Source organism: Vigna unguiculata, chromosome 9 (genome assembly GCF_004118075.2).
Source record: "Vigna unguiculata cultivar IT97K-499-35 chromosome 9, ASM411807v1, whole genome shotgun sequence".
NCBI lineage: Eukaryota > Viridiplantae > Streptophyta > Magnoliopsida > Fabales > Fabaceae > Vigna > Vigna unguiculata.
Genome location: NC_040287.1, coordinates 27,198,234 through 27,223,607, shown reverse-complemented (window position 1 = coordinate 27,223,607; position 25,374 = coordinate 27,198,234). Strand labels below are relative to the sequence as shown.

General features: G+C 32.8%; 1 protein-coding gene across 1 annotated transcript; it reads left to right on the top strand.

The window, feature by feature from the left end:
• The first annotated feature begins 1,372 nt into the window (after positions 1-1,372).
• On the top strand, positions 1,373-3,346 carry LOC114164411 (aspartic proteinase nepenthesin-1). The gene has a single exon (XM_028049082.1). It carries the CDS (start codon positions 1,829-1,831, stop codon positions 3,170-3,172), a length of 1,344 nt encoding a protein of 447 aa, XP_027904883.1. The 5' UTR covers positions 1,373-1,828; the 3' UTR covers positions 3,173-3,346.
• The last annotated feature ends 22,028 nt before the right edge of the window (positions 3,347-25,374 follow it).

The window sequence follows — 25,374 nt, the reverse complement described above, 5'->3', positions numbered from 1 at the left end:
ACTTCAGTATTTGATGTTTAGATTTTACATGTACGGAGATAATAAAAGTTAATTTCTTAAATCAATTTCATATTTGATCAATTACCTATTGGTTTTTGTGTTTAGCCATATTCCGGGTTAATGGAGGTAAAAATAGAAGCAGTAAATGGTGGTTGAGTCTAATTTGTTTTCCCAGTATCTCACTGATTCTTAAGAGATTCATAAATAATGAAACTCTAACTCACATACTTATATAGAAAAAAGTATGAAATTAAGTGATTATTACAGATGAACAATGACTAAGGAAAGAGTGTGAAATAGTAGGCAGCACCAATAATCATGCTACAATTGAGTAAGACTTAGCTTTACTCAAAGGGAAATAGGTCAAATATCACCCTGGACCACCCTCCTTTTTTTTTTTACCCTTTTTATTATTTATTTGTGTTTGGGTTAATGTAGGTGATCTTCCTAAACCTATCACTAATTTGGATTATGTCATTTCAAATCAAATGGACACCCATTAACTAAAAGCATATCTAAATTTGAGGAAAGAAAAAAGGAAAAATTAATTAATGCGCGATAATAAGTAAATAAAACGATAATAGACTATTTTTTCCTAGGCTTTTTCTTTCTTGTTTTAGAATCAAGTAGTATTTTCAAGCATAATCTCATCAATTACATATTTTGAGCTGTCTGGCTACTTTAACCATTAAATTATCGTTAACTATTGCTGGTCGCAATACAAGCCACGCTTTCATACCAATTATTATGATAATTAGGTTTCCATTTTCGACTGCAATATTCCTTTTGAATTCCTAAGCTTTATTGTTCAAATGCTCTACGTGAGTGAGAATCGTACAAATCATCAATTACTTATACATACACGTATTAAGAATGCATCAAAATATGCTACGAAGAAAAAGCACATATCAAACGTTTTGACCATTGTTATTGCAAGTTACAAGAGATCGATAAATAAATAATTGGCATAATATCTTTGTCTCCAAGGCCTTCTACCTAACTAAAAAAGGATCATCAACCAACCTTTTTTTTTCCCGTTGGATGCGTGGAATTGAAACAAAGCTCAGTTTCCACTCTTTGGAGCATTTAGTAAACCAGTTTGTCCACCCAACCTATTCATCCAATCCAATCACTCCACAACTTACACATAAAAATCAAATTAATATTCCTTCTCCCTAATTTTTTACAAACTATATTTTATATGGGTTCGATGATTATGTAAATTATGTGGTTCACCCAATTCGTGATCATTGATCAACAAGATTAGTCAGCAAAGTGGTGAAGCCGACAAATACAAATAGATAATTTCAAAGCTAAGCCACCCTCTTCAAGAGAATCCAAAACTTGGGTGCTCCTCTAATCCAAGAACTCTGTATGTTATTATTTTGGTGATAAAATCCAAGAACTCTGAACCTTACGTGTTTCTTGGCTTGTGTTGTGTGACAACAATGTTGCCTTTTGGAAGTAAAATCTTTACCAACCTCAACGCAAGACTCGGTACTTAATTGTTGCGACACAACGCTGATATCTCAACCTCCATTCATCATCAAACGCACGACCTCTCTCTCTTTTCTCCTTCTCTCTCACTCTCACTCTTGTAACTCTTTTGTTTTTTCTTAAAAGAAAAAGAGAAGGAAAAAACTTACAAGCTAAAACTCTTCTTCCCTTAATCCTCTTCACCACATTCGAAGGGAACGTTACAAAAAACACCAAATTTTCTCGTGTGTCGACCAAGCTAAGCTAAGATCTTTCCTTTCATATAAACATTACTACAATCTTGTCTTTCACTCATTCACTTTATATAATTCCCTCCACGTTGTGCACCCTCATGATCATGGCTGCACTGAAACAACCTTCGTTGGTGGTGGCACTTCTTGTGGTGGCTCTTTTCGTGGCTCCGACCTCCTCCACGTCCAGAAAAAACCTCCAGCACCACCCTTGTCCGACAAATGAGTTCCGAGTCATGCTTCGCCACGTTGACTCGGGGAAAAACCTGACGAAACTAGAGCGTGTGCAGCACGGGATGAAGCGTGGAAAGAGTAGGCTTCAGAGGCTGAACGCAATGGTGTTGGCAGCTTCAACCACACCGGATTCTGATCAGTTGGAAGCCCCTGTCCATGCCGGGAACGGAGAGTACTTGATGGAGTTAGCCATCGGAACTCCACCGCTGTCTTACCCTGCGGTTTTGGACACCGGCAGTGACCTCATATGGACACAGTGCAAGCCTTGCACACGATGTTACAAACAGCCAACACCCATTTTCGACCCCAAGAAGTCCTCTTCGTTTTCCAAGGTCTCGTGTGATAGCAGCTTGTGCAGTGCTTTGCCTTCATCCACGTGCAGTGATGGGTGTGAGTATGTGTATTCATACGGTGATTATTCAGTGACACAAGGGGTGTTGGGCACTGAGACCTTCAGTTTTGGAAAGTCCAAGAAGAAAGTTTCGGTTCACAACATTGGTTTTGGTTGTGGGGAGGATAACGAAGGTGATGGGTTTGAACAAGCCTCGGGGTTGGTGGGGCTTGGACGTGGTCCTTTGTCTTTGGTTTCTCAGCTGAAGGAACCCAGATTTTCTTATTGCTTGACATCAATAGATGACAGAAAAAAGAGTGTTCTTTTGCTGGGGTCTTCGGCAAAGGTGAAAGATGCAAAAGGGGTGACAACTCCTCTAATCAAAAACCCTTTGCAACCTTCTTTTTATTACCTTTCTCTTGAAGGTATCTCTGTGGGGGACACTAGATTGCCCATTGAGAAATCCACTTTTGAAGTGGGGAATGATGGGAGTGGAGGTGCGATCATAGATTCTGGCACCACAATCACCTACATTGAAGAAAAGGCCTTTGATGAACTCAAGAAAGAGTTCGTTTCTCAAACCAAGCTTCCTGTGGACAAAACTACCTCAACTGGGTTGGATCTTTGTTTCTCTCTGCCATCAGATTCAACACAAGTGGAAATTCCGAAGCTCATTTTCCACTTCAGCGGTGGGGATTTGGAGCTGCCTGCTGAGAACTACGTGATTGGTGACTCCAGCTTAGGAGTTGCTTGCTTGGCCATGGGTGCTTCCAGTGGAATGTCCATATTCGGAAATGTTCAACAGCAGAACATTTTGGTGAACCATGATCTCGAAAAAGACACCATTTCTTTCATCCCTACGTCCTGTGATGAGTTGTGAGTGTGTGTTGTATACACTGATTCTTAGTACATGCCTTTGTTGCTTTGTTTGTTTAATGTTCTGTCGCCAAACTCCTGTTGTTATGATTGAATTTCTTAGTTTTTGCAATAATAGCAACATTGTTATTGTTTGTCCAATTCAACACAGAAAAGTTAATAGCTTTGTTGCATTGCATAGATCATCGGTGGATACTGTCTGAGTCAACATTGAAAATGGTTGAGAAGCTCAACAACTATACCACCCACACCCACCCTGAAATCCAAAAAGTACTCTTCTACCAATTATTTGAATTTTTATACCTTTCTATTACTTAACCACTACGAACAATGATAGACTGTTATTATGTTCACGCCATGCTGCTATAAAAAAGCATCCCGCAAAACCCTGCAACTTTCTAACACAAAAATCCTCTCGGTTAATATTATATATAATTAATGAACCTATAATTAGAATGCACCTTTTCTACACTATTACTTAACGAAAATGATATTCGAACATAAAATTCGAACTCAATTTTGACATGGCTGACGTGGCACCCTTTTTTTATTTTTTTTTTACGTTTTTTAAATGAAACAGAAGTCATGGTCACGTGTGCGGAGGTTATGTGCAGCAAATTCTTTTTGCCAAAAGTAAAGCAGACGTGGAGAGAGAAAGTGTCCGAAAATGCAAAATTGGTAGGGTGTTCGTGAGACAGGGGGGGAGAGAGTCGGAGGAAGTGGAGACACTTTCTGCAAGTCGGAGGAGAGGCGGAAACAGCGTGAGAAAGTCGGCGGAAAGGCGACGACAAGGTGAGCAACTCGAAGGAAAGGCGTAGAAGGGTGATCAAGTGTGTGGAAAGGTGAAGCCAGCGTGAAGAAGTCGGTGAAACCGCCGAGAGAGAGTGCGATAATCGGAGCAAGTCGATACAGAGAAGTTGTGGTGTTACAGAAGCGAGGCGGGAGGCGGTCACCGTGAGAGGACACACCTGCGACAGCGACGATAGTGAAGGAGATTGAATCCAGTGGAAGCGAGTCGACGGCAACGACAACCAACCTACCAGAAGCCGTTCCGCAACACTGTTTTAGTGTAAGGTTCGTGTTTTTTTCTTCAGCAATCGAAAAGGTTTAATCTTTGGGGGAAAACGTTTCATTTATTTTGGATTTTGCTGCAACATTGTTTGACAGAGTCGTTGGTATATTGTGGTTTGCATTTTGGTGTGGTTTTGTAGTCTTGATTTTGTGGTGTGTGACAATGTTGTGCGTTTGGACAACACCAAAATTTTCAAAGCAGCACATTTGGGGGTTTTTTAATTTTGTGGTGGCCGAATGTTACTAAGTTATGGTTGGATATGGGAAATAGGAATTTTTTATGTTTCAGGGGATGGGCTTTGGTGTTTGATATTGTTGTTATTGTTTGTTGTTTTTGGAATTTTATTTGGTTTGTGTAATTATTTGATACTATGTCATTCAAGGGTAAATGTTTTGAGTTGTAAAATAGGAAAGGATGGCGGGTAAAGGACAATCTGATGAGAAGGTATTGACATTACACTTTTATGAATTGGTTGGTATCATTATTTGGGTATGATTTTTAAATAAGTTATAATTTATGGGTGGAAAGACCTGGAAAACACATACAGCACACAGATATGGGACTCATACGTCCAATTTCGTTATGTGGGCAACTCTACTTTCAAAATAACGGTTTTTATTGGCCAATGCACACCAAAGAATATGAAGGCATTCTTAGACACAGCAGCGGTGGACCCTGGTACATCCCTTTTTGCGGTCACATTGACTCAATGTCAAGCAAATGCAAGTCACCTGGTAATTATTATTCTTATTTTCTCAATCCTATTCAAAACTATTAATATCCATGGATTGAAAATAGAATGGGTAACATTATTGTTGATTATCTGAGCAGGACTTGAATGTTGATTTTGCTGAGGTCATCAAGAGCCTTGAGGTGGACGTCATATATCTAGTTGGATGTCGAAGAGGAGTTGAATGCAAACTGCTTGTGTCGCAAAACAACCAAACAACAAAGCTTGGACAAGGATGGAGGAAGTTTTGTGCTCAAAATAGGTTGAAGGAGGGAGACAGATTGGTGTTTGAGGTGGACCAGGTTCAAAAACAATCTATAGTTGAGGTTTACATTAATGGGTGCTACTGTGATGTTGCAAAGTCCATAGATTTAGTTTGATGTTATTACATCCACACAGATGTGTGTTCAAGTCTTGTGTGTTTTCATGTTTTCGTTAAATAAATATTAATGAATTGTGTCATTATGATACTTTTTTGGTAACTTCGGACTCTGGCCTCATTTTTGTAATCAAGATCATTTTCATGTTTGGGGAGTGAAAGTATCCCAAATGGGGAGTGGTGGTATATATTCTGCTTCAAAGTACCATAATTAATAACCATCTAAAATTTCTGAATTTTGTTAACCAATTAAATATTTTATTTTTAATTATGACCAATTAAAATTTAGAATAACAGTTTTAATATCATTTTAATTTTGGAAGGAAATTAAATGTTCTTTAAACTTTCAATTGTGTTACAAAGTGGGGAGTAAAAGTTTCCAAAATGGGGAGTGGTGTTATATATTCTGGTTCACATTACCAGGGTTAATATCCATATGAAATTTCAGAATTTTGTTAAACAATTAAATTTTAAATTTTTAATTATGACCAATTTAAATTTAGAATAATAGTTTTAATATCATTTTAATTTGGGAAAGAAATTAAATGTTCTTTAAATTTTCAATTGCGTTACAAAGTGGGGAGTAAAAGTTTCCAAAATGGGGAATGGTGTTATACATTCTGGTTCGCAGTACAGGTTTAATAACCATCTGAAATTTCTAAATTTGCTTAACCAATTAAATATTTTATTTTTAATTATGACCAATTTAAATTTAGAATAACAGTTTTAATATCATTTTAATTTTGGAAGGAAATTAAATGTTCTTTAAATTTTCAATTGCGTTACAAAGTGGGGAGGAAAAGTTTCCAAAATGGGGAGTGGTGTTATATATTCTGGTTCACAGTACCAGGTTTAATATCCATCTGAAATTTCAGAATTTTGTTAAACAATTAAATTTTTGATTTTTAATTATGACCAATTTAAATTTAGAATAACAGTTTTAATATCATTTTAATTTTGGAAGGAAATTAAATGTTCTTTAAATTTTCAATTGTGTTACAAAGTGGGGAGTAAAAGTTTCCAAAATGGGGAGTGGTGTTATACATTCTGGTTCGCAGTACCAGGTTTAATAACCATATGAAATTTCTAAATTTGCTTAACCAATTAAATATTTTATTTTTAATTATGACCAATTTAAATTTAGAATAACAGTTTTAATATCATTTTAATTTTGGAAGGAAATTAAATGTTCTTTAAATTTTCAATTGCGTTACAAAGTGGGGAGTAAAAGTTTCCAAAATGGGGAGTGGTGTTATACATTCTAGTTCGCAGTACCAAGTTTAATAACCATATGAAATTTCTAAATTTGCTTAACCAATTAAATATTTTATTTTTAAGGGTTAAATATGTTTTTGGTCCCTCAAGTTTGAGCGAAATTTGGGTTTAGTCCCTCATCAAAACTTTTGACCAATTTAGTTCTTCATCTTCCAAAATGCGTGAATTTAGTCCTTTTAACCAAATTTTGTTAAGTTTATCTGACATTTCAAGCGCATTTCATAATAGTATTTAAATTATTTAAACTGTTTGACACATTTTTGCTTCAATGTTAACTTAAATACTATCATGAAATGCGCTCGAAACGTCAGATAAACTTAACAAAATTTGGTTAAAAGGACTAAATTCACGCATTTTGAGAGATGAAGGACTAAATTGGTAAAAAGTTTTGATGAGGGACTAATTCCAAATTTCGCTGAAACTTGAGGGACCAAAAACATATTTAACCCTATTTTTAATTATGACCAATTTAAATTTAGAATAACAGTTTTAATATCATTTTAATTTTGGAAGGAAATTAAATGTTCTTTAAATTTTCAATTGCGTTACAAAGTGGGGAGGAAAAGTTTCCAAAATGGGGAGTGGTGTTATATATTCTGGTTCACAGTACCAGGTTTAATATCCATCTGAAATTTCAGAATTTTGTTAAACAATTAAATTTTTGATTTTTAATTATGACCAATTTAAATTTAGAATAACAGTTTTAATATCATTTTAATTTTGGAAGGAAATTAAATGTTCTTTAAATTTTCAACTGTGTTACAAAGTGGGGAGTAAAAGTTTCCAAAATGGGGAGTGGTGTTATACATTCTGGTTCGCAGTACAGGTTTAATAACCATCTGAAATTTCTAAATTTGCTTAACCAATTAAATATTTTATTTTTAATTATGACCAATTTAAATTTAGAATAACAGTTTTAATATCATTTTAATTTTGGAAGGAAATTAAATGTTCTTTAAATTTTCAATTGCGTTACAAAGTGGGGAGGAAAAGTTTCCAAAATGGGGAGTGGTGTTATATATTCTGGTTCACAGTACCAGGTTTAATATCCATCTGAAATTTCAGAATTTTGTTAAACAATTAAATTTTTGATTTTTAATTATGACCAATTTAAATTTAGAATAACAGTTTTAATATCATTTTAATTTTGGAAGGAAATTAAATGTTCTTTAAATTTTCAACTGTGTTACAAAGTGGGGAGTAAAAGTTTCCAAAATGGGGAGTGGTGTTATACATTCTGGTTCGCAGTACCAGGTTTAATAACCATATGAAATTTCTAAATTTGCTTAACCAATTAAATATTTTATTTTTAATTATGACCAATTTAAATTTAGAATAACAGTTTTAATATCATTTTAATTTTGGAAGGAAATTAAATGTTCTTTAAATTTTCAATTGCGTTACAAAGTGGGGAGTAAAAGTTTCCAAAATGGGGAGTGGTGCTATACATTCTGGTTCGCAGTACCAGGTTTAATAACCATCTGAAATTTCTAAATTTGCTTAACCAATTAAATATTTTATTTTTAATTATGACCAATTTAAATTTAGAATAACAGTTTTAATATCATTTTAATTGAGGAAGGACATAAAATTTTCTTTAAACTTTCAATTGCGTTACAAAGTGGGAAGTAAAAGTTTCCAAGATGGGGAGTGGTGCTATACATTCTGGTTCGCAATACCAGGTTTAATAACCATCTGAAATTACTAAATTTGCTTAACCAATTAAATATTTTATTTTTAATTATGACCAACTTAAATTTAGAATAACATTTTTAATATCATTTTAATTTTGGAAGGAAATTAAATGTTCTTTAAATTTTCAATTGCGTTACAAAGTGGGGAGTAAAAGTTTCCAAAATGGGGAGTGGTGTTATATATTCTGGTTCACAGTACCAGGTTTAATAACCATCTAAAATCTCTGAATTTGGTTAACCAATTAAATATTTTATTTTTAATTATGACCAATTAAAATTTACAATAACAGTTTTAATATCATTTTAATTTAGGAAGGACATAAAATTTTCTTTAAACTTTCAATTGCGTTACTAAGTGGGGAGTAAAATTTTCCAAAATGGGGAGTGGTGTTATACATTCTGGTTCGCAGTACCAGGTTTAATAACCATCTGAAATTTCTAAATTTGCTTAACCAATTAAATATTTTATTTTTGATTATTTTATTTTTAATTATGACCAATTTAAATTTAGAATAACAGTTTTAATAGCATTTTAATTTTGGAAGGACATAAAATGATCTTTAAAATTTCAATTCCGTTACAAAGTGGGGAGTGAAAGTATTTTAAATGGGGAGTGGTGGTATATATTCCGGTTTACAGTACCAGGTTTAATAACCATCTCAAATTTCTGAATTTTGTTTACCAATTAAATATTTTATTTTTAATTATGACCAATTTAAATTTAGAATAACAGTTTTAATATCATTTCAATTTAGGAAGGAAATTAAATGTTCTTTAAACTTTCAATTGCGTTACAAAGTGGGGAGTAAAACTATACTACATGGGGAGTGATGTTATATATTCTGGTTCACACTAACAGCTTTAGTAACCATCTTAAATTTCTGAATTATGTTAAGCAATTAATTTTTAATTTTATTATGACCAACCCAAAATACGAAAAACAGTTATAACAACAACTTTTATTTTATGTAGGAAATAAATTGTTCTTTAAAGTATCAATTACTTTAACAAGTGGGGAGTACAAGTACTCAAATTGGGGAGTGAAGGGAAATGAAGTGGGGTGTTGTGTTATATAATTTGGTTCTACCACTCAATAAACAAAAAAATATTACTGATGCGCAAAATAAATGCAAAACATCTAAAAACCTGCAACATACATTTTCAAACACAAAAACACATAACAGAATCATGGACATACTTTGTCCTGTAAAATCAATCCAAAAAAAACATTCTTAAGTAACTCTAAATGAAATACCAATGGTGTTTTCAAATTAACAAAATCAACCAATTTGCAGTGATTTCAACTTCTTCTTTCCATAAACAGAATATGTGTTTTTGTGGCAACACTCTTGAACCGCATCCTAGGTCGGGCCTTCATACGGTGATACATATTGCTTTGTTGTGCACCATCATCTTTTTCAACACTCATTACAGATGCACGTGGATCAATGAAGACATCATCACCAACTTCATCTCGGACCTCATCCTTCGGTTGTTGACCCTTCCAATTTGCAACCAACTCATCCAATGCGGACATAGATTGTTCCAAATCAGCTATCTCTGCTTCATGATGTTCTACCAAACGCTCTAGCTCTTCCTTGTCCTTCAAATCTTGGGTTTTGAATTCATTGCCGAAATGTTCAAATGTTTCTCTTACAATAGCATGATCAAGTTCTTCCTTTGACACCGCCACATCAACAATAGCCTACACAACAAAACACATGTCTGAGTTCAATAAAACCTTACAAATTTCAAACATAACTAATGTAGTTAAACACGTCCAAACCATGTCGTGATCAAACGCAGTCTTCATGACCTTGTCACCTACGCTCACATTCATCCAATACAACAATCGTGGGAACAAGTTCATCTTACACTTGAACGTTGATTGGCAAACAACCAAATGATCAAATGACCATAACTGAAAACAAAAATCATTAATAAAATCAATTTATGGAAAATAAAAACCATATGTAAACAACATTACAAAAAATAAATGAATTTACCTCAAGCAAATACGCACATCCAACCACATAAAACTCAAATCGACTTGGTTCGTTCTGCAACGCCAACGAAGCACTACACAAGCTAAACACCAAATACTCATACACTAATGTACCCCAATTATATTTCTCAATATTTTCCATGTCATCAACAACTTTAAAAATAACGAGGAAAACACAACCCTTTTTACTTGCTAGCAAGAACTCTGATATTCCTAACACAACATATAGCTTGCAAAATAATTCAACATCACCAACATCATCATCAAATTTCATCAAAAAATCATATATCAACTTAACATCAACTCTTTGACGCCCAAAAGTATTCCACGTCTCACTCTCCACAACTTCCTCATTTAAATCAATTTTTTCACCGACCACCCTCAATCCTAACCCTAAACAAACGTCTCATAAACTAAAGTCAACCACTTCACCACCAATATCAAAACCACCCCTTCTTTCAACCCATTTACTACATAACTGAGATAAAACGTTTCTACTTATCTTCAATGATTGCTTTAACATCGCAAACCACCAAAACGGGGTGCTTGCAATATACTCCTTTTGTGCCACAGTTAACTTTTCGTTCAAAGCACCAATGAACTGCTTTACAGCAATGACGAAAATACATATCTGTAAAAAATCATAATGTTACGACTTTCACAAATATTATATACATTAAATGAAGGTTAAAATACCTTTTTGGTCCCAATTTTCGTCAAGTTTTTTGAAACAAGTCCTAATTTTGGTTTTGTGTTCAAATAGGTCACAATTTTCGTCAATTTTGTTCAATTGGGTCCTTTTTTGCTAACACCGTTTAAATAATTAACGGCCATGAACAGTGACTGCCACGTGTCACTTCCTGGTTTTTTTGAATTTTTTTTGTTTTTTTTGTTTTTTTTTTATTTTTTTTTAAATTTTTTTTAAATTTTGTTAATTTTTTTTAAATGTACACGCGTCAACCTAGGGGTGTGCCACGTGTCACTTCGTGGTTTTTTTGAATTTTTTTGAATTTTTTTAAAAAAAATTTTAAATTTTTTTAAAATTTTTTTCTAAATGTCCACGTGTCAATCCAGTAGCGTGCCACATGTCAAAGTCAATGTTCTAAATTCAATTTGGTCCCTATATTTGTTATTTTTGTTCAATTAGGTCCTAATTTTTGTTAACATTAACCAATTTGGTCCCTCTCCAAATTAAAACCAAATTTAATTTTTATATTAAAATTCATATTTTTTATTTAATATCTTTATTTAATATATTAAAATTCACATCATTATAACTTTGATATAAAAATTAAATTTGGTCACATCTTCTATAGAGACCAAATTGGTTAATCTTAACAAAAATTAGGACCTAATTGAACAAAAATAACAAATATAGGGACCAAATTGAATATAAAATATTAACTTTGACACGTGGCACACTACTAGATTGACACGTGGACATTTAAAAAATAATTCAAAAAAGTTTCAAAAAATAAAATAAAAAATTCAAAAAAACCACAAAGTGACACGTGGCACACTCCTGGGTTGACACGTGTACATTTAAAAAAAATTTAAAAAAATTTTTAAAAAAATAAAAATAAAAATAAAAATAAAAATAAAAAAAATTCAAAAAAACCAGGAAGTGACACGTGGCAGTCACTGTTCATGGCCGTTAATGATTTAAACGGTGTTAGCAAAAAAGGACCCAATTGAACAAAATTGACGAAAATTAGGACCTATTTGAACACAAAACCAAAATTAGGACTTGTTTCAAAAAACTTGACGAAAATTGGGACCAAAAAGGTATTTTAACCTTAAATGAACAATTATTTTACCACCTCAATCAATTATTTCAACACCCAAACTGCCCTGTTTTGTACACTGATAAAATCAAAAGCAGCAATACACCCAAATGGAAATTTCTTAATACTCAACCAAAACCACAATACATGATTGGGAAACCCTACAGATAAGTAACACGGAATTGAAATCACAAACTTTCTACCAGATAAGCGTTTATTAAAAAACCAACCATTAACAAATACATTAAGGCCAGAAAAATGTTTCTACTCACCGTGCTCGTTTCTACCCACCGTGGTCGTTCTTCTGTGCCAGAAATGTTTGATTTGGGGAATCCCTAGTGGCCGTCTTCTGAAAATAGCACTAACCCTGAATACTACGCCGTCGATGAGTTCTGAAAATAGCCTCTACTCTGATCGTCGTTCTCTCTCACGCGAACTCCGATCGCCTTTCTCTCTCCCTCTCTCACCAAAACTACCAAATTTTGCATTTTCTGTGACTTTCTCTCTCCATGTCTGTTTATTCGCACAGAACCAACGCGCACGTGACCATGGCTTCTTTTTTATTTAAAAAACGTAAAAAAAAAAAGAAAAAAAGGGTGCCACGTCAGCCATGTCAAAATTGAGTTCGAATTTTATGTTCAAATATCATTTTCGATTACTTAATTATAGATATATAGTCATTATAATAATATTGTTCATGTTAAAACCCTTACTTTAAATGTCCATGTAAAAAAATTGTAATGACAATATATAAAAATAATTAATTCGTATATCATATATCCATAACCGTGTACATTCTACTCTATCGAGCTGCTGGTAAAGGTGATACATAATAGCTTTACCAAGTTTGCTTCAAAGTTTCATTGTACAAACTTGACTTTTTACATGCTACATTAAGTTTGGTTTTGTCTTTTAAAATTAAATTAAAGGTCCACTTATATTAAACCATTTAAACAAATGGACTAATGAATTCATCTTTAAACACACTATTACAAAATATGTATATTAGATCAATTTTGAAACACATATTAAATCGGTTTCACAACCGATCTAATATATGCCGATGTAATATATTGAAAAGATATTACATCAGTTTTGGAACAACCAGTCTAATACCTTAAATCGAGACAAAACAAATATGGGCTCATGTGGCATTTTCACCACTTCTTTTTCACACAAATAAGCTTCCCATAACCAATAGGTAATATATATATATATATATATATATATATATATATATATATATATATATATATATATATATATATATATATATATTACATTGTTTATGTATCATACCAAATAATATCATCGCAAATTTTATTGAAAGGATTTTATTCGTCGATAAGGCCACCTCCGTCGATAAATAAGTAACCAGTTTTACATGGACATTACCGATGGATTATTCCGTCAGTAAATAAGTAACCAATTTCACATGGACATTACTGACAAATTATTCTGTTGGTAATGTCTACCAAGGATATCCTTCGGTAATTCTGCTGGTAATGATTATTTATTGATGGATCTATATCCGTCGATAATTACCATTTTTCTTGTAGTGGTAGAGGATGATACATTTAGTGGTAGGAATTCTTGAATCTTTTAAGAGGAGCTTGCAAATGGCAGAGGCACGAGCCATGTATTATGCTTCTACAAAAGATTAAGACACAATAAATTGCTTATTAGCTTTCCAAGACACTAAAGAATTACAAATAAAAAAATAATAATTCATGATGGAAAGTTGTGTATCAACACATGTAGCCTAATCAACATCATTAAATCCAAAAAGTTGTGTTGAGGACTTGCGATTAAAAAGTAGGCCTTTTTCCATGGCATCCCTTCAGATACCGAATCACTCTTAATGTAGCTTGAAGATGACTCGAGTTGGTGCTACCATGACTTGATTGAGTTGTTGTGTGGCAAAGGTTATATCAGGTCTTGTGTTGGTGAAATAAAACAGATGAATTATTAATTGTCTATATGACAATGGATCAACTAGAGATTCCCTAGATTATTGATGAAGACTCAAGAAATCATCCATTGGAGTTGAAGAGGGCTTACAACCCATGAGACCAAAATCTTTAATTATGTTTAGGCAATATTTGTGTTGACAAAGAGAAAGTCCTTTTCGAGAATGAGTCACTTCTATTCTCAAAAAAATATTTCAAACTTTCCAAGATCCTTTAAATGAAACTGAGAGTGTAGTGTGGCTTTAATTTTAATAATTTAGAAGCACAATTTCTAGTAAGCACGATGTCAGCAATGCATACGATTAGAGCAATGAAAGCAAATCTAATAACTTTGATGAATAAACTATGATCAACATGAGCTTAAACATACTTAGAAGACAACAATGAAAAAGATAATTGTTTCATACCATGTGTGGTATGCTTGTTTCAAGTCGTAGATTGTTATTTTAAGCTTGCAACAATGGTTAAAAGAATGACAAGAGAGCCCTAGAGGAATCGCCATATACACATCCTCTGAAAGTTCCCCACGAAGAAAAACATTACTTACGTTGACTTGTTACAAGTCTCAACCGTGAATGGATGCCAAAGTTAAAATAACTCTCATTGTAGCCATTTTTACAATAGGTGAGAAAGTCTCTAGGAAGTCGATCCCTTCAACTTGTGAATACCTTTTACCTACCAGATGTGCTTTATAGCGTTCAATAGATCCATCAGGTATTATGTTTATTTTGGAAACCCATTTGCACTCGATGGTTTTGACATAGGGAGGTGTAACAATGATTTCTCAAGTTTGGTCGTAATTTCAACTTGTATCGCCTCCTACTAGCAAGGTTGAACCATTTGCTCTTGATACATTTTTTATTCTTCCTCGGAATTGAGACACATTAGAAAATGAGAGTGAAAAGAAGACAAGTGAGAATAATCAACAAAAGATTGGATAGGACAAATGATCATTTAAGAATATTGGTTGGAATCCTTTAGGGCAAGATAAATTAGGCGAGCGGTGACACAAATGGAATGGCATGATGGTGGTGATATTGGATCTAGCCCTAGATTATCGGAATCCTATAAGGAAAAGGGTTTTTGGTGCAGTGAAGGAGAGGAAGATGGAGAGTTGTTGGTTTATTATAGGGAAGGTGAATTGGGTTTGAGAATGAGAGTAATAGAATTTGTGGGTATGTAAATTGTATGTGACTTAAAGGAAGGTTGGACTGTGCGTGTTAGGTTGGTGTCATTGGGATTGGATTGAGAAGTTGGGTTGGGTGATAACAAAGGAAAAATTATCTCATTGAATTGCACATTTCATGATATAAAAATTTCTTTGTTGTTGATGTCAAGAATGACATAACCTTTGGTTCTTGTTTGAAAACCCAAAACTATACTACATAGTGGGCATCAAATTTTTGACTGAAGAATTTGTTGATGCATAACAAAGACAACCAAAAATTTTGATCATGGAAAAATCAGGAGATTCTTGATATAGTAATTCAAAAGGAAGTTTTATTTTTAATAACAGGAGAAGGAACACAATTAATTAGGAAGGCTGCATGTTTAATAGCATAAGACCAAAAATGTTTTGGAAGATTAGATTGAAACATGAGTGCTCTAGCCACATTAAGAATGTGTTGAAGTTTTCTTTCCATATGTCCATTTTGTTGAAGGGTATAAACACAACTTATTTGATGTAAAATTACATATGATGAAAAATAATATTTTTAGAGAAATTCTAGCCCATTGTCAGAACAAATACACTTTATGATAGTATGAAATTGATTTTCAATCAAAGCAACAAAATTTTGGATGTGAATTCAGACCTCCCCTTTTTTATTTTAATAAAACAACCCATGTGTAGAGATGAAAATCATTAACTACAATTAAGAAATATTTGTGGCCATGAATAAAGAGTTTAGAAAAGGGTCCCCAAATATCCATATGTACTAAATCAAAGGATTTACAAGATCTATTAATACTTGGAGAATATGACAGACACTTTTGTTTAGCTAAATAACAAATATCACAATTGTTATAAACATGCTTAGAAATAAAAGGAAAATTCATATGCAAAATGTTGAGACGATTTCCGAAAAGGTGTCCTAGCCTATAATGCCAAAGATTGGTGTTGGTAATAGGAGAGGGTAGTGAAATGATTGATGGAAAAGACTTTAGGTGATGTCAAACTCACATGTTTACTGATGTCTAAGTGATAAAGGCCTTGTTTTAATTTACTCATACCAATCATCTTCATTGATCCCATTTACTATATGTAATAGTGGACACCATAAAAGGTTAGAAATAATTGAGACAAGAAATGAATTTGGAAATAGAAAGCAATTTAAATTAAAATTGGAAAAATAAAAAATATCATGAAGAATAAAGTTTGAAGAGAATTAAATAGAACTAGAGAAGTGTGGAAAAACAATAGTTCCATTGGGTAATTTGCTTTGGACATGTTGGATTTTAGAGTAAGGAAGAAAGAGATTTAAAGCGGAGGCAATAGGATTAGTTGGCCCACAATCAATAATCCAAGAAATGTTGTTTCATGAGTCTGTGACAAGGACAATGCATGTGTGTTGGACATAAAACGATAATTATGTGGTTATGTGAGTTGGGTGGTGCAAAAAGCAAATGAAATAAAGAGTTTATAGTTAGAAAAATGTATTGGGTCTAATGGAGTAACTTGAGTGAGGTTGGCCCATGAAGGTTTGATAGAGCTTGTACCATCAATATCAAAAGGTTATGGCTACAAAATGTTGATTATGGTTTGATATTGGGCTTGGGTCAAGTGAAATCCAAACCCATTGGAGGAGGACCCCTCAACGGAAGTGTTGGAGCCATGGTTGTTGATCTCTTGAACTGCATGTTGACAAAGACACTACCATTATATGGGTTGAAGCAGGGATGACTTGGATCTTGTGGCTGACCCGGTGGGTAATCATGTTTAGGATAACACATCTCAACTGTGTGTCCACCATTTCCCTTACTAGAAGACGTGAGACCAAAGTTGATAAAAATATTTGGTTCTTCTATGATAGGAGGAATGGAGTGTTGATGCTCTTGTTGCACAACCATGGAAAAAACGTTAGAAATCGAAGGCAAAGGGTCCATGAGCAGGATTTGGGAGCGAACAACAGAAAATGAATCCTCCAACCTTTTTAGGAAACAAATAATAAAGTCTTGTTGGTTATGTCTTGGTACATTTGCAATCAGGGAAAGGGTGATAATTATCAAGCTCTTCCCAAAGAGATTTGAGGGATCTGTAGTATTCAAAGACAAAACATGGGCTTTGTTTTAAGCCATATATCACTTCTTGGAGCTCTACAATATGAAGAAGATTACTCTGAGAAAAATAATCTCTGAGATCATTCTAGATAGCAATAACACTCCAAAGACACTTTGAGCAATGGGTTGAGATAAAGAGTTAAAGAGCTAAGACATGATTAAGGTATGTTGACAAAAAGAAGAAGATGAAAATCTTGCTTCAATGAAGAGTTTTGACGATGATGACTTATGAAAAACTGTGAAAGACTTAATGATGATTCATGGAAAATGTTGAAGACTTAAAGAATGGTTGTATTCAAGAGATACATTAAAAACTTAAGAGTTGAGTTACTTAATTGTGTATGTTAATTAAAATAGTTAAATTAGTATGTCAATAGTCAAAAGGAAAAACCCAAACAATAAAGCACTGAGAGAATTTTATTTATTTGAAAAACTCATTGGAATAATTGATTATTCTTAGTGATAATCGATTATTTCAGTGAAAATGATATTTGAGAAAAATCTATGTGATAATTGATTATTACTACTGATAATTGATTATCACCTATTGATAATAGATTATCCCTACTGATAATAGATTATCACAATGAGAAAAATGTTTTCAAAAAAGTTTTTATGATAATCGATTATCACTTATGATAATTGATTATCAACGATAATTGTGACTTGACTCTTCAATTTTTTGACCTAATTTTGAAATAGGCTTTTATAAATAAAGTGGTAGGCTTTCATTTTGTAATATACAAAAGTTAGAGAAGTCTGAGTACTTGAGCTTTAATCTCGTGGTGTCCTCTCTTCTCTAACCTTTCTCTCTTGCATTTTCATTTTAAAGTTTAAAGAACTTGTGTTTTAATCATCTTTTTCATGTTCTTGTATGTTTTCATTCCATCTATAGCAATGAGCATGTTTACTTAATCATTTGGAACCTGTCTTGATCAATCTTGTTCATTGTTTCTGGTTTAAAACTCAAATCTGCATATCTGCATTTTTCCCAATATTCCAGTCGACTATTTTCCTGTTTAAATCGGTTGATTATACCAGAACAGAATCTGTTTAGTAAAATCAATTGATTAACTCTGTTTTTGACCGATTGAAAGTGTACAGTTTAGTACTGTTTGCATCCTAACTTGGTGATCTAATTGATTCAATTAAAGGTGGTTTTTAGCTTTCAAAGATAGCCTAAATTTTTAACTAGCCAATTCAACCCCCCCTTCTTGGCATTTCAACCATTTTAAAACTAACAATACTTTCATCAAGTGAGATCTTAAGTGATTGAGTGCTGCTATTGTTGCTAGGTGAAGTTGTTTGTCTTTTGTGTGATTCAAAGGAGGTGTTCTTCCTTGTGTGATTTAAGGAAGGTGTTTCTTTATCTCTTGTGTGCTTCAAGAGAGATGTATTCATCCTTTGAGTGATTCAGAGGAAGTTTTTATCTCTTGCGGATTTCAAAGGAGATGTCTTTATCTCTTGTAAGACCCGAGAAATTTAAATAATTAATTAAATAATTATTTAATAAATGTGGGTAATAGGAACCTTTAAGGCATTTAATGCGATGTGCTATGACGTGGAAAAGTACTAGCTTGAATCGTTGAGAGTACTTTGTTGTGTGAGAGGACTTGGGTTCAAGTCCTATGTATGCCAAAAGTATGTTATTTTAACTTGTGCATTATTTTAATGATATATTTGAATGTGAGTCGTGATAATGTAATCCTAAAATTATAGGAGTTATCACGAAACATGTATTGGTTGAATTAGTTATGCCTTGGCTTGGTAATTGAGTGGTTATGGATTCAAACCAAGACCTAGAGGACCAATTGGAGCGCGAATTCCAGGTAAGAGGAGTTGTTTTCGTGTGTTTCTATTGTAATTGTATATAATTTACACTGCATTGTATGATTCGTATTGTATGAAAAATTCCTCTTGAATCCTAGATTTAGGGGCAATTAAGAGGTGATTAGAAGGATAAGATGCATAAAGCATAATACCATTGGGATTAAGTCTAACAAACCATGTAAGAATTGTTGTATTCTATTGTCATTGGAAGCTGGATCAAGTTCTGGAAATTGTGGGTTATATGATTTTGTGTTTTGGTAAGACAATTAATGATGGTTGAAGGGTGAAATAATGTATTAAGTTGGTTAAGCATGAGAATTGGAGCGAAACTTAGTGACAATGGAGATAAGAAATTATTTTGATATGAGCCTTAGATAGTCTAAGGTGGTGACTGAATTCCATTTTCAAATTTGAGTAAGTCCAAGGGAATGAATTAGGCAATTTTCTTAAGCTTGATTGAGCCATTATGCTTGGACAGAGGACTTGGTGAATCAAATGTATGGAATACATGGACTTATGAATATAGGTTATAGGTAATTGAATTGATTAAGGTATGACTGGGTGATTTAGCATAATGTCCTGATAAATGAGGGTGAGTGATGCCTTTGGTAGTATTCTGGTTAAGGGACAAACCAAAGAGAGTGCCAAAACCAGTAGTAGTGTGCTTCTGGTATGGCGCCTGGCGGCCTGCTGATGCCCGGCGATAGGAACAGCGTGAGAGATCCCTACACCGCGAGGCGCCTGGTGGCCAGGTGTGCTCTGCCAGGCGGTATCAGTAAAATAGTGGGTATGGGGAAGGTTTGGCGCCTGGCAGTGAGGAGGTTTCGCCAGGCAGTCTACACTGGTTTCGCCTGGCGGTGCTTGGGGTTGCGCCATGCGATAATGCTGCAGACTATACTTGTGTGTGTTGCATTTAAGCAATGATGTCATACTTGGATCGAGAGATGCTGTGTCATGAGCGGGTAAGTTCATGGATGGTGGTGAACATGGGATGATATAAACAGGGAGGTTCATATTTAGTTACTCTCGTGTAGGGATACGAGTGAGGTAGGTTCGTATGTTCCGTGCTCACGCTTGAGAGATGCTGCGTGCAGGGAGGTACGTGGCTAGTGGATCACATATGTTGGACTACGGGCGGGCAGGTCCGTAGAGCAGGACTACGAGCGGGGAGGTTCGTAGAGCAGGACTACGAGCGAGGAGGTTCGTAGAGGCAAGACCACGAGCGGGCAGGTTCGTGTGAGCATCATATTCCTAAGTCCAAGGTTAACCATTTGTGTGTTTTGAAGGTTGAAAAACCTTGGGGTTTAAGGTCTTGGCTAAGAACTAATTAGGATAAATAAGATGGGTGTCTTACTTATATTCTGCTATTTATATATGTTATTTCTAATTTTATCAGCTCACCCTTTCTGTTTGTGATTGGTGATGATCATGTGATTCGTTACACGGGAGCTGATGATGATACAGGTGATGCTGTGGATGCACAGACAACAAAGTGAGGGCTAGCTGGGACTAGAGCTAGGGATTTTTATTATACTTTTATTTATGATTATGAATTTTGGATATTGTAATGCTTTTAATACTACTATGTTATAAATTTTGGCGCGTTGTTTAAACATTTTAAATTTTTCCCGCGTCTGGGAATAATAATATTTTGTCGATTGAATTTAATTTTATAGCTTTATTTATTTTAATTAAGTAATATTCCTTAGGGATGTTACATCTCTTGTGGTTTCAAGAGAGGTGTTTTATAAACCCTAAAATTTCTTATTAATGATTGTACTTGTGGTTTATTTTAGTAATTGAGTTAATCTCATTTTTTATAAATTAACACCATAAAAGAAGAAAAAAATACGGTAAAAGTAAAAAAGGCTTGGAACAAGTGGATTCATTTTCTATGTTTTAACAAAAGTAATTGTAGAGCATATATACAACTCAAAGGGGTGGTACACCTCATTAGGTTCAAGAATCCTCTCCTATGTACTAAAGATATTTACAACTCTAGAAGCAAACAAAAACTGTTATACATAAGACTAATGTATTTCTATATAATTTGGGCTAGAGTTGTTGGTTAATTTGGGCTGTTGTAGGACTTTTGATTGTTTTTCTTTTAGAAAATGCATTATTACAATTGTCTTTTTTTTCGGCTAGGGCTTCTTGCAACCCACAATTACCCTTACCCTTATAGAAAGAAGACTAAACTACCATTCATCACTGCATAATACCATTGTTTTTGCTTTTGTTTTCCTCTTCTATAGTTGTCATTGTTGTGGAGGAAGAATAGGGGAAGGAAGAAGAAAGAATATCAAAAGAAAAAAAGAACATTCTGGAAAAATATTCAAAATGTCGAAACACATTTCATTTGAAGTGTTTTGAAAAATTCGTTTCAGAATGTATTATATATGTTTAGAAAGTAATTTTTGAAAATTTTTATTATAAAACACTTTATCCATAATATATTTCATGTATTCTATTTTTTTTTTCAAAAATTTCATTCCAAAACTTTTATTGCAAAAATCTTGAAAAGCTTGTTTGACAAAGTTTTCAACCTATATAATCCAGAAGTCACTTATAGGTAAAATAATTATTTTGAAATTTTGAAAAGCTTCTTTTTAATACAATACTTAGGTCATTTCTTCATGCACCCTTTTTTCTAACTGCACCCCATTTTCCTAAATACACCCCTAACTTTTAAATCCCTCATTTACCCTCATGAAAAGATATTAAAATAAAGAAAAATGAAATGATATTGTTGTTTGTGCTTCAAACACTGCCTTCATTTGTTCTCTGGTCACTGCATGTCTTCTTCTTCTTCCTTTTTCTTTATGGTTTTTCTCGTATGCAGCTAAACGAAGCACATAAAACATGATTGGTCTTGGTAGGGGTGTGATAGTGGTGGGGGTTGTGTTTGGGTTGTGGAAATAAATTCCTAGATTAGGTAATCCGGTATACAATCCTAGATCCTGGGCTGTGAACCAGATTGAGCAATCAGGAAGTTTAAAGTAGAAACAATAACAGATTGGACAATTCAGTATGTATCACTGGATTCAAAAGGTTTTACCAAATTGGTGAATATGAAATGCAAACGTAAGTACCAAATTTAGTAATCTGATATGCACACATCTAGAGGTGTATTGCAGATTACATAAATCTGTACATATGTTTGCATAATGAATTGATAAATTCGGAATGGACCACGAGATTTGGGAGTGTATACTAGATTTGACAATCCAAACTAAGTTATGCATACCAGATCACCCAACAGACAAAAACAACATTGTAAATGAAAAAAAAAAAAAAAAAAAACTCTAGCAAGAACCAAATAACCCAATCCAAAAGTCATTACCAGATCTAGGAATTACCCAATCTAGTAAATTGGTATCGTATTGACCAATCTGTTAAAGGTTCCTAGATCCGAAAGTGACTTTTTGGTTGGGTAATCCGATTCACATTGGAGTTTTCTTCCTCTTCCTCCCTCCGTCGGCACCCATGTCCTCTTGAAATGCAACAATCACAAACACAAAAAATGACGTACAGAGATTGGCCATAAGTTTCGGCCTGAGCCCAAAGAAAACAAAAAAGCCCATTGATCGATCCCTAAAAATAAGGAAAAGTTTTCATCAGAAATCTCAATTTTCATATTCCTTTCCAACATTTAATAAAAGAATAAAAAACATTGGTTTTGTTTGTTATGTGAGACATGAATGAAATGAAATGAATGTGAGACTGTGTGTAGCAGTTGAATAAGGTGAGACATGAATGAAATGAAGTTTTGTTTTTAATTGTATGGATGGAAGTGGAGGTGAGTGGGTTGCTCTGATATATCAAATATGTTTTTGGCATCAAATTAGCATTAATAGCTTAGTATAGCTTTCAGTTAATAACACATCATTTTACTTAAAAAAAAACATGTCATTCCACAATGCGGCATTTAAATGAACTATATTTCATGGATTTTTCTTCTAAGTAAAATTTTGATTCTATTATTCTATCCAAATGGCTAAACTTTAACAACAAATGAATAAGTCATACTTAGAACATAAGCCTTTAAAATATATATATATATATATATATATATATATATATATATATATATATATGTATATATATTATAAGGTTTTGAACTATGTTTTCAGATAAAAAAAATAGTATTTTAAATACATAACTTTAATTATTTTTTTTATTTGTATAAAAGTCGAATATAACATACCAATTTTATTATTAATTTCCCCACATTTTATAGTTTTATATTTATATTTATTTTCTTTTTATAGAAGTTGTGATTTTATTGGTTTTTTTTTTTGTTTCCTTAATTCGCCCTTTCTCTTCTTATTTTTTCAATTTTTGTGTCTTTATTTTTTATATAATGAAATTTTTTAATTTGAGATATTGTTTTTAGTAATTTGATTCATGTACTAAAAATTACTTTTTAATTCCTTTTTACTTTTAATTTGCTATGGTTTTTTAATTTTGTATAAAAATATTTTTACTTTGAACTTTTTGAAATAATTTGACTATTAAAATTGTAAACAATGTGAATGCTTTAAAAATTGTGAAAATATCTTAACATTTATATTTTAATTAATGAATGAAATTATTAAAAACATTTAAAAAATAAAAATATATTTATCATAAAGAAAAAAATAAAAAAATTGAATTGTTTTTAATAAAATCAAAGTCATTTAAAGAAATAAAGAATTTGAATTTGTGTATGTAAATCAATACCTTCATAAAACTTAGAAGTCTTGTTTTCGAAATACAACCTTCTGTTTTTAAGTTGTCTTTCTATATCATGATTTTTTTCTTCTACACACAGTCTTCTTTCAACATTATAACGTATCTATTTGTATAATTTTAAAAAAATATTTAATTAGTAATAAATTTGAATTAAAATTGTATTAGATTTAAGAAAAGAATTATGTGGTCCACTAATTGTTGGGAAAATGTCACAGTAACTAAACATTATATTGTTGACTATTTTTGTATGATAACAGTTATTATATGATAGGTTATAAATAAAGGATGTGTGAAGAAAAGAGTGAAATGAGAAAGTACATTGAAAAGCATAGTAAGTGGTACAAGGTGGTGGAGTGGGTGGTGCGATGGTCGGTCACATCGTGTGGTTCTAATGCCTCTCACATTGCATCACTCAAATTCCTTTGCCAAAAAGATAAGGAAGGACGATTCCGATCAAAATTCATTCACAATTGTACCATCTTCGTTTTTGCTTCTCTTTTGCATGCTTAAACAGGACTCTTACTAAGTTGACCTGGAAAATGGTTGCACCATCATCAATGATTCATATGTATTTCAGTCATGTCTGTTTAGTTTCCTAAGAGATAAGAGTCACATGATTTTGTTCTTCGGTGCTGCTTTTGACCTATTTTCGTAGACGTGTGGTTGTACACAACCATTAAGCTCACTCAAAAATATCTGCTTTGAGGGACCAGAAAAGGAGATAAATTTCATATCAAAGGTTCGTGTTTTTTGTGAAACAAGTTTTGAAGAACTTCAATCAAATCAAATCTTCAGTGTTTATTTTGATAAATTCTAGTAAAGAGGAAGATAATCTAGCATGTCATTAGACCCTCAATTTGAATCACTCAAGAAGACTTATACTTAATCCTGATCCACAACTTAACAAAAGAATTAGAAGGCTAAACATTTCAAAATGCTCATAAAAAGAAACAAAAACTCAAATATTCATAATATTTTCACATGGTACAATGGTCTAAAATTGATTAGAGAAGTAAATGAAGTTGCAAATACTAATTAAAATTACAATATAGTTAGTTATTTTGAGTTTTTTATGTTAGTCTTAAATATGACATTATTGTCTAACACATAAATTTACAAAAAATTATGACGTAAATTTACGTTGAACTATATCATATTCAAAATAAATATGTAAATTTGCATCGAACAATACTAGATACGACATAAATACATCAATTTACGTCAGACACTACTAAATCTGATGTAAAAAATTTGTTACCAATAGAAAAACTATAATCAAATAAGTATTTTTGAACTTGTTTTACTTTAGCATGTTTTATATCAAATGGATCTACGTCTATTCTAATTAGATTAACATTTTTTTAATTTTTTTAATTCAATTTAAATAGAATTAAAACTATATTTAATTCACTTAGATAATCTAGACTTTATGTGGGAATTTTAAGAATAGGACA

Coding starts and splice junctions, on each gene's coding strand:
- LOC114164411 (XM_028049082.1), top strand. CDS start 1,829: ATGATCATGGCTGCACTGAAACAACCTTCGTTGGTGGTGGCACTTCTT.